This window comes from Amphibalanus amphitrite, unplaced genomic scaffold (assembly GCF_019059575.1).
Source record: "Amphibalanus amphitrite isolate SeventyFive unplaced genomic scaffold, NRLGWU_Aamphi_draft 001054F_arrow, whole genome shotgun sequence".
NCBI classification, from domain to species: domain Eukaryota; kingdom Metazoa; phylum Arthropoda; class Thecostraca; order Balanomorpha; family Balanidae; genus Amphibalanus; species Amphibalanus amphitrite.
This window is the reverse complement of record NW_024882548.1, coordinates 95,628-104,686: the sequence shown is the minus strand read 5'-3', so window position 1 is coordinate 104,686 and position 9,059 is coordinate 95,628. Positions and strand designations below refer to the sequence as shown.

The window sequence follows — 9,059 nt, the reverse complement described above, 5'->3', positions numbered from 1 at the left end:
AGGGTAGCTGGCCTGCACGGCCGCCTGACTGAGTCACTCCTGGCTGATGGTAGAGCGAAGCCAGTTTTTTTTTAGGCGCCGCAGCACACTAAAGCTGCGCTCTGCCGTGCACAATGTCGCTGGAGCCGTCAGCAGTAGCTTGACGAGTGTCACGCAGTCAGGCAGGAGTGTGCGGATGCTGGCGTCCTGCAGCGCGCTGACATCAGAGAGCGAGCGTAGCGCGATGCCGCGCTGCTTGCAGATGTCCCGGAGCATCTGCACGTGCAGACAGGTCCGTTCTCGTTCTCCCAAACCGAATGAAGCGGCTGCCCGTGCGATATCGGCCGCGTCGCCCGTCAGGAGCGCCCTCTCCGCCACGACCAGTAGCTGCTGGTCGCCGTGGGCATAGCGAGACTCGATGGACGCCAAGAGCCTGTCCAAGGTCTCGTAGTAGACCCGTCGGCATGCGTCACGGGGCGTGGCCGGGTGAGCGGGAGGCGCACCGTCGTCCAGGCGGCGGGGAGGTCGACTCTGTCGGATGCTCCTCGGGTCGTCTACGCCGAGCTCCTTCGCTCGATGGACAGTGGCGGCCAGGCGGACGCCAAAGAAGAACCTGAACTGGAGCATCAGGTGGGCGAAGCCATTGGCTGTGCTTGCCGTTGGCGGGCGGGTGGTGCGGTCACCCGCTATGGCCTGCAGACTGTCTACCAGAGCGGGATAGTTTTCGAGCACTGACGTTAGATAGGCCTCGCGATTGTCCACCTGTAGGATCTGTCCACCGAGTAGGACAGAGTGGACGGAGCGCCGTTTGAGCGCGTGCATCTTCCAGCGCCACTTGGCGCTTTCGTTCGTTCGTTGTTTGCGTCGGCCTGCCGCCGGAGGCGATATCGGCCGTGCTGGTGCTTTTCTCAAGTTGAGTACGCACACGGCGTTGCATTTTTTGTTGGCGTATCGCTCAGTCCGTTGTTTACAGGGGAGGGGGTGGGGGAAGGTATTATTTCTACACATTTTAACAGACAATATACAAGCACACACATACAAGATACAATCACACATTTTGTTTTCTTTCCATATTATTTTTTTATTTCTTTTTTAGGGCTTTTTCTGTTTCTTCTTTCTTTCTTTTTCTATTTTATTTTATTTTTTATATTTCTTTCTTTCTTTTGCCTCTTTTTTTAATACATTTTTTTTTGATACACGAGATATTCACAAGTCAGTCACATATCATTAGTCACATAGTCACATGTCAACCCAGCTAAGTCGTGACCGAACACAGATGGGTAGCCGCCTTCAGCGGGTAAAGGCAGGCAAGCTTACCAAACTTCGAGAGGGGCTGCATACTGGTGGGAACACTAAAGGCCACCGCACACTAGCCATTCGGTCGGTTCATTCGGCCGTTACAGCAGCGATTTTCTCGCGCGAGTCTTAATATCGGCCGAATGACCGAAATGCTTGGAGCCGAAATATCGTCGTTAACCCGCGCCCTGTTGGGGGTCCTGGATTTCCACGCCCTGCTGGGGGGGGGGGGGGGTGTTTGAACACCCCCCCCTTCTAACTCGGCTCCTGGGCCACGTAGCGATACGCGGAAGGCGGCGTTCGAAAGAGCGTCAAAAATAATGACGAAATCACTTCGGTCAATTTTTTGGTCAGGGCAAAGGTCAGGTCACCAGAGGTCATTGAAGGCAAAATTTCGCCGATTTCCAGGTCGAATGTCGAAAATTTCCAAGAAGCCAACGCATAACTCGGGAACCAATAGAGCTACAGCGCCGCGGAAAAGCGCATTCGATAGCCCTATTAACGCCCTTTCTGAGTAATTCTCTCAGATTTGACCTAACGTCAACGGTTTTGCCTGCAGGGGGCAAAAACTGCAAAAATAGCAGATTTTTTCGAAAACAGTTTTTCTGCAATAACTTTTGACCCAAGCCTTGTGCGAGCTTATTTTTACCGCCATCGTGTTCCTCTCGTCAAGACGCATCGAATGAACTATAACTTGACCTTGAAGGGTCAACTTGAAAATTTGACCTCAGGTCAAGGTCATGACCTGACCGGAAAGGGTCATGTTGCATATCAGTCGATCCGTATCGTCGAGCTGAACACATCTAAGGCGTTTTCATCGCTCTAGAATGCCTCTATCAAAAGTTATTTGCGAAAAAACTGTTAGATACCATTCGTGACCTGAGATGACCTCAGGGCATAAACAAGGGTCACGGACACCATTTTCAAGTTCAGTGTGTCTAAAACACTTGTAATTCGGTGTTTGGGAGTGTTTATAATGTCTTTCATCCAAAAGAGGCTCATTTAAATTTTCTCCCATTGACTTATAATGGGGAGGTCGCAAAATTGACCTGACCTTAGGTCATCGATATCAAAATTCTGAGATATACATTTTGTACATGCTATTGCCCTTAGCAATCGCTGAAAGTTTCAAAGCGATCGGTCACTCGGTGTAGCTATGACAGACATTGAAAGTTTTTATGAGGTGAGGTCACTTCAAGTGACCTGGTGACCTGACCTTGAATGACCTTGGTCTGAAATTTTCACAACATGTGTAGAATTGATGTATGATAAGGTGTACCAAAAACGGCGGCGCTCCGCGCCGCCGTTTTTGAGATATTCGCGAAAAACCACAAGGGGGGGTGTTCAAACACCTTCCCCCCAGCAGGGCGCGGGTTAAAATATCGCCTGAAATGTTGTAACCGAATTCCAAGAGCGGAAATAATAAATATTTGTATAATTTATCTTGAAAAAGACTGAATGTAATCCAGCCTTTCAATAATAGACTTATGGAGATTTTCAAACGGGTGGTAAAACTGAATTAATTGCATAGGTAGAAAGGAAAAGAAATAGTTAGGTTAGTAGCATATTGAATTATTTGATAATGAAAATAAGAAGGCATTCAAATGCAAACAAACATTGCTCAAAGTGCTCTGACGTCTGAGATACTTTGATCCATGACTCCGTCATACTGCAAATAGTTAATAATAACCAACATTACGTGAAAGTACGTGCACTATCTTGGTGCTTTAAAGTCATAAGTAACACCTAGTACGGCGTAGGCATGGATTCTGACCCACCCAACAACCCCTACGCACTCCAACTGGCCACCGCGTCACTGCGCCTCAAGCTGGCACTGAAGAGGGCAGAGGAGCAACGCAGGCGCCGCAGAGATAGTCGCCATCCCCAAGAAGGGCAAGTCGCCGGCCCTCCCAAGCAGCTACCGGCCAATCAGCCTCCTCAACACCATCAGCAAGCTCGCCGAGAGACTGGTGCAGAACCGGCTCCAACACTGGCTGGAGCGACACAAGAAGCTGAACCCGAACCAGGCCGGCTTCCGCAAGGGACACAGCACGATCGACCAGCTCTTCCGAGTCACCCAATCGATCTTCGACGCCTTCGAACAACCGAAGCACCATCGCGCCATCCTAGTCTTGCTAGACTTCGCCAAGGCCTACGATCGTGTATGGCGGGACGGCCTGTTCCACAAGATGGAGAAGATGGGCATCCCTGGCTGCGCCACGCGGTGGGTGAAGGCCCTGCTCACGGACAGGCGTGCTCGTGTCAGGTGGGGAAACGCCCGCTCATCACAGCGCGTCTTCCAAGAGGGCCTCCCGCAGGGCAGCGTGATGGCGCCGCTACTGTGGCTGATCTATTGCAATGACCTCGATGAAGACATCAACTCCAACACCACCCGCTCTCTCTACGCGGACGATACCGCCCTCCTGGCTACTGGACCTTCGCTGCAGGCGTGCGCCGACCAGCTACAACCGGATCTGGACCAAGTCGCCCGCTGGCTGGACAAGTGGAAGGTCGAGGCCAGCCCAAGCAAGTGCGTCTTCACCACCTTCTCGCTACACGCCAAGGAGGTCAACGGAAAGGTCGTCCCGACACTGACCTTCAAAGGCGACCAGCTCGCGCACGAGAAGAACCCGACCTTCCTGGGGCTGACCCTGGACAGCCAGCTCACTTTCACCAACCACATCGAGGAAGTGAAGAAGAGGATGGCACAGCGCCGACGCTGTCTGACAGCTCTGGCGGGCAGGTCATACGGCTGTGACCAAGCCACGCTGCGCGCGGCCTACATCGCGTACATCCGCAGCGTGGCCGACTACGGAGCTGCCCTCTACTCCACCCACGCTGCACCCTCCGTGCGGGCCCGGATCGAGGCAGAGCAGCACAAGTGCGCCAGAGTGATCACTGGCTGCATCCGCCTCACAAACTCGGAGACCCTCATCACCGAGGCCGGCCTGCCACCACTCGCAGTGAGAGGCTGGGAAATAGCAGCAATGGAGCAGGAGCGACTCGCCAGACTGCCGCCAGGAGACCCCGCCAGAGCCCTCACCGAGCGACACGTCCGCCCACGCCTCAAGCACAGGGCTCATGAGGCCTGGCAGCGAGCGCGCACTGAGGCCAGAAGACGCGGCGAACCGCCGCCGGACCCCCCGAGCGAGGACACGGCGCTGCCCTTCAAACCGTGCTTCCGGCGGGTCAGTCAGTGGATGGCCAAGGAGGCGGGTCTAGCGGACCTCCCACGGGAACCGCTGGCCCTGGTCCCGGAACAGCCGCCGTGGACCAACCCAGCAGACGCGGTCACCTTCCGCCTCTCCCTCCCGCGCGCCACCAGAAGAGACGACCCACCCGCCGTGAGGAAAGCTGCCGCCCTCGAGGCCATAGCCATGGTCAATCCGGACTGCACCATCTGGTCCGACGGCTCCGCCAAGTCCGGCACCAGGGACGGAGGCGGCGGTGCGCTGATCCAGCTGCACCGGGAGAACCGCGAAGTGGAGACATTGGTACCGGCGGGCTCGGTCTGCAGCAGCATGCGGGCCGAACTCGCAGCGATGTTGGCGGCGTTCACCTGCCTGCTGGCACAACCGGGGGAGACCAGGAGCCGCATCAAGACATGCCTGCTGTGCACCGACTCCCTCTCCGGCCTTCAGCTACTCCAGCGCGGACCGGAGGCCCAGCAGCTGGTCCTCGCCGAGCGCGTCTGGGCCGCGATGGGCTCACTGGGGGAACAGAACACGGCCATCATCCTCCAGTGGGTCCCAGGCCATGCCGACATCGCCGGCAACGAGGCGGCAGACAGGCTGGCTAACCGTGCGGCGGCCGAGTGTGCCCAATCGGAGACGCCCATCGATCTGGCCAGCGCCCGAACCGCCATACGGCAGCGCGCCAGGGAAATGCAGGCCACGCGTGCACACCGGCACCCGCACCCCCAGCCCACACCTGGACTCCAAGACCTCCCGCGCTGGGGGCAAGTGACCGTGTCGCAGCTGCGGACCGGCCACTGCCCCCTGGCACGAGCGACGCTCCACCGCCTGGAGCTCACCCCGGACCCTCTCTGCCGGGAGTGCGGTGCCGAGGACACCGTTCGCCACCTCCTCACCGAGTGCCCAGCATTCGCCACCACGAGACGCCGGCTCTGGGGGGGACCCCTGCCATCCCTCGACGAGGTCCTCTCCGGGCCGGCCGGCAAGATAGTTGAATACATTCGGCGGGTGAGGCGGTCCGAGCCGCCGCTCGACCAGCCCCCGTCCGACGCGCCTGCGGGCGCGTCCACGTGACGTGCGACGAAGAAGAAGAAGAAGAAGCAACGCAGGCCCCTGGCTCGGCGCAGGCTGTGGGTCAGCGACGTGCTGCAGCGCCGCGACGAGCTGGGCGAGTACGCCAATTTAGTGCAGGAGCTTCGGCTCAACGATCCCCAGCGACACCTCCAATACTTCAGACTCAACAAGGGGCCTTCGATCTGCTCCAAGCACGGATTGAAGACGAAATCACCCGGTCGACCACCACCTTCCGCCAGCCGGTCAGTGCACCGCAGCGCCTGGCGGTGACGCTCCGCTACCTGGCGTCGGGAGAGGAGTTCTCCGCTCTGGCGCCGAGCTAACGGCTCGGAGAGTCGACCACGCGCGCGGCGGTGTACACCTGTCGCGCCATCGTGGACGTCCTCGGTCCGGTGTACCTGCCGGAGCCGACGGAGATGTGGCGCGCCAGTGAGCGGGAGTTCCGGGAGCGGTGGCAGTTCCCCAACTGTGTTGCTGCCATCGACGGCAAGCACGTGACGATTCGTGCGCCTCCCAACTCTGGTAGCTAGTATTTCAACTACAAGCACCAGTTTTCGGTGGTGCTGATGACCGCCGTGGACGCCATGTATAACTTTGCGTTTGTCGCGGTAGGGAGTGCGGGGAGGGAGAGTGACGGCTTCCGGAGCCTCCGACTGGCGCAGCGACTGGCGGACGGGAGCCTCGGGCTGCCACAGCCTTCCCCACTACCGGGCGGCCGAGAGGCGCTTCCGCACGTGCTCGTCGGATACGAAGTGTTCCCCCTCCTGCCCAACCTGATGCGGCCTTATCCGGGACGGAGGGAAGGGCAGATGGGCGACCGCGGCCGCGTCTTCAACTACCGCCTATCCCGCGCGCGCCGTGTCTCCGAAAATGCCTTCGGAATCTTGGCCCAGACGTGGAGGCTGCTCCTCCATCCGCTGAACGTGGACCCAGAGCACGTCAAGCTGCTCGTTATGACGGTCGTCATCCTCCACAACTTCCGACGCAGCGAAGATGCGAAGCGCGTTGGGATGACGACCGAAAACGCCCCTGACGCAGTCGCACCGACCTCCGGGGCACACGATGTGCCAGCTCTGGCGAGAATGCCAAGCAGCAGCTCCCACAACCATACCAGGGCGGCAGAGCAAGTACGCGAAACGTTCTGCCACTACTTCAGCTCCGAGGGCGCTGTTCCGTGGCAGGTCGGCCTTTAAGCCCGTCGAACGAGTGACTGTGGCTAGCTGTAGTGCCTGCAGTCTGTAGTGTGCCTGTACCTAAAATCTTGACTTGAACATGTCTGTCGGTTTTTAAAGAGGGGAAATGGCGAAACCAACTGTGTTCACGAATGAAATACATGATACGGATTTGTGTTATATTACAATGTTTAAAATATTTGAGGTCAACGAAGATAGCAGGTATAACGAACGCTGGCATCGTTTGTACCTGAAAGCCCGATTGCCAGAGATTTCGATGGCGAGGATCGAAATCAAAACAACAACAATAAATAAAAACGATGCAACAGTTGTCAACTATAAGAACACGCAACAGCAATGTAAGCATAACAATGTCCGGCAAACATAGAGCATTATACAAACATACAAACATAGGGCATTATTCTTCTCACTGCCCCTACCCCAAACATGGTCCATCCCAACTCGCTAATTAATGCCGCCGCTCAGGACCAAATTGAAAAAAGCTTAAAGGTAGTGTGCCAGCTTTCCTGGACCGTATGGAGTTAATGGCCCAGATAAGGAGAACCGGATTTTTAGAACTTATCCATACCTTCAAAACTCATGGAAACGTCTTAAATTCTTCAAATTTTGAGTACCCCAGTGCGAAATTCGCCCCGACGGGTTGTCGGTCGTACCCCAACCACATTTCACACCACTATGAACAATAAATGCACACACTGAAATCGCTATTACCGATATGCTCATCCAATCAAGTTTCGATAAACCCGTTCATCATCATCTCCTGCGGTTTCGAACACGCCTGTTAGGTGGTGCGGTAGACCGCGCCCAAAGCCAGGGCCCCGGTAACGTGAGGTAGCCGAGTCGGGGCAGCGTGCGCTGACCCAAGCCGGGGCCGCGCGTCCTCCCGGTGTCATGTGATAGCCCGGGGGGATGCGGTAGACCGCGCCCAAAGCTGCGGCCCCGGCTTGGGTCAGCGCACGCTGCACCGACTCGGCTACCTCACGTTACCGGGGCCCTGGCTTTGGGCGCGGCTTCTGCTCATACTTTGTGGTGCGGTGGTGGTGCGTCGGGCCGCGCGCTCTGACTTCGGCCAAGAAAAATGCGTCAGCTGATCATTGTCATTTCTGCCACTTGCGTGTGGTGAAATGGGGTCATAACTTAAGAGACGGCTTTTTCATATCAATTATTATACATGAAATCATATTTCAAACCATAAATAATGTTCGACAGCCAAATAAAAGAAACAATACCAATACAGGCTTACAGTTTAAGGCTCGACATTGTGTTGTCTACGATTAGACAGCTGATAACTCATTCCCGTACGTCGTAACTCTATAATGACCTTTGCTTATTGTCACATGTGCGCCGCATTCGCGATTGTTGCCGACGCCTGTTTGCAGCTCAGCCCACTACAGTTGTTATACATATCGAAAAACCGATAAACTTTTAGGCGAAAAGGCACTATTCCAGGCCCATTTTTGATTTTTTTTTGGCGATATTAGGTAAAAACAGAAGCTTCTTATCCTAGGAAAAATAAAATGGGAAATCTTTCAAAGGTGGCACACTACCTTTAACACGCGCAGATTACTATTGCCCGTTGTCATGGTGTCAGTGACAAAAAATGTAAAATATCGGAGGAGGAAATTAAATGTGTAAATTGCGGTCAACAGTAAGAGTCATCACACACTCACTTTACAAACAAGCCATGTAATAATGCTCGTTGAGGTCTTCGCAGAGGTCGACAAAATTCATGGAGTTTCTCCGACTACCGGCCAATTTTCTCCAGTCTTTTCTTCGACGATTGTGAGAAATGATGAATTTTGATACCTATCCACTACGCTAGTACGCAACCCAAAACACTGGTAGAGGTATACGGCACTCGGCAGTCATACACAAATGACAGAAGTCTCATGAGTCGGAACATGTATACTCTACGAATGTAATCCACATAAGCCTGATTCACGGAACCCGGCTCCGCCCCCCCCCCCCCCCGTTCCGCCGCCTATGGGCATATGACATATCGATGGCCACACTCCAACCCCACACACCGCGCCAACGCCGCACGGGCCTTGACGCCGCAGCAGGGCCCGCCGCCGCCGCCGCCGCACCACGCACGCATTACGCAAGCGCTGGGAGAGTTTAACCCGCGCCCTGCTGTGTTTGAACACCCCCCCTCGTGGTTTTTCGCGAATATCTAAAAAACGGCGGCGCGGAGCGCCGCCGTTTTTGGTACACCTTATCATACATCAATTCTACACATGTTGTCAAAATTTCAGACCAAGGTCATTCAAGGTCAGGTCACCAGGTCACTTGAAGTGACCTCACCTCATAAAAAATTTCAATG

The 9,059-nt window shown here is 55.3% G+C and overlaps 1 protein-coding gene across 1 annotated transcript; it reads left to right on the top strand.

Annotated features, from left to right (window-relative positions):
* The first annotated feature begins 3,037 nt into the window (after nucleotides 1–3,037).
* On the top strand, nucleotides 3,038–5,866 carry LOC122369600. The gene is made up of 3 exons (XM_043344453.1): nucleotides 3,038–3,168; nucleotides 3,227–5,477; nucleotides 5,705–5,866. Exons 1-3 carry the CDS (start codon nucleotides 3,038–3,040, stop codon nucleotides 5,864–5,866), a joined length of 2,544 nt encoding a protein of 847 aa, XP_043200388.1.
* The last annotated feature ends 3,193 nt before the right edge of the window (nucleotides 5,867–9,059 follow it).

Bases quoted from the DNA above. Each gene is read 5' to 3' on its own strand.
- LOC122369600 (XM_043344453.1), top strand. From the start codon at position 3,038: ATGGATTCTGACCCACCCAACAACCCCTACGCACTCCAACTGGCCACC. The intron at 3,169-3,226 runs GCAAGTCGCCGG...CAACACCATCAG, and splicing joins AGTCGCCATCCCCAAGAAGG to CAAGCTCGCCGAGAGACTGG. The intron at 5,478-5,704 runs GTGAGGCGGTCC...CCAATACTTCAG, and splicing joins TAGTTGAATACATTCGGCGG to ACTCAACAAGGGGCCTTCGA.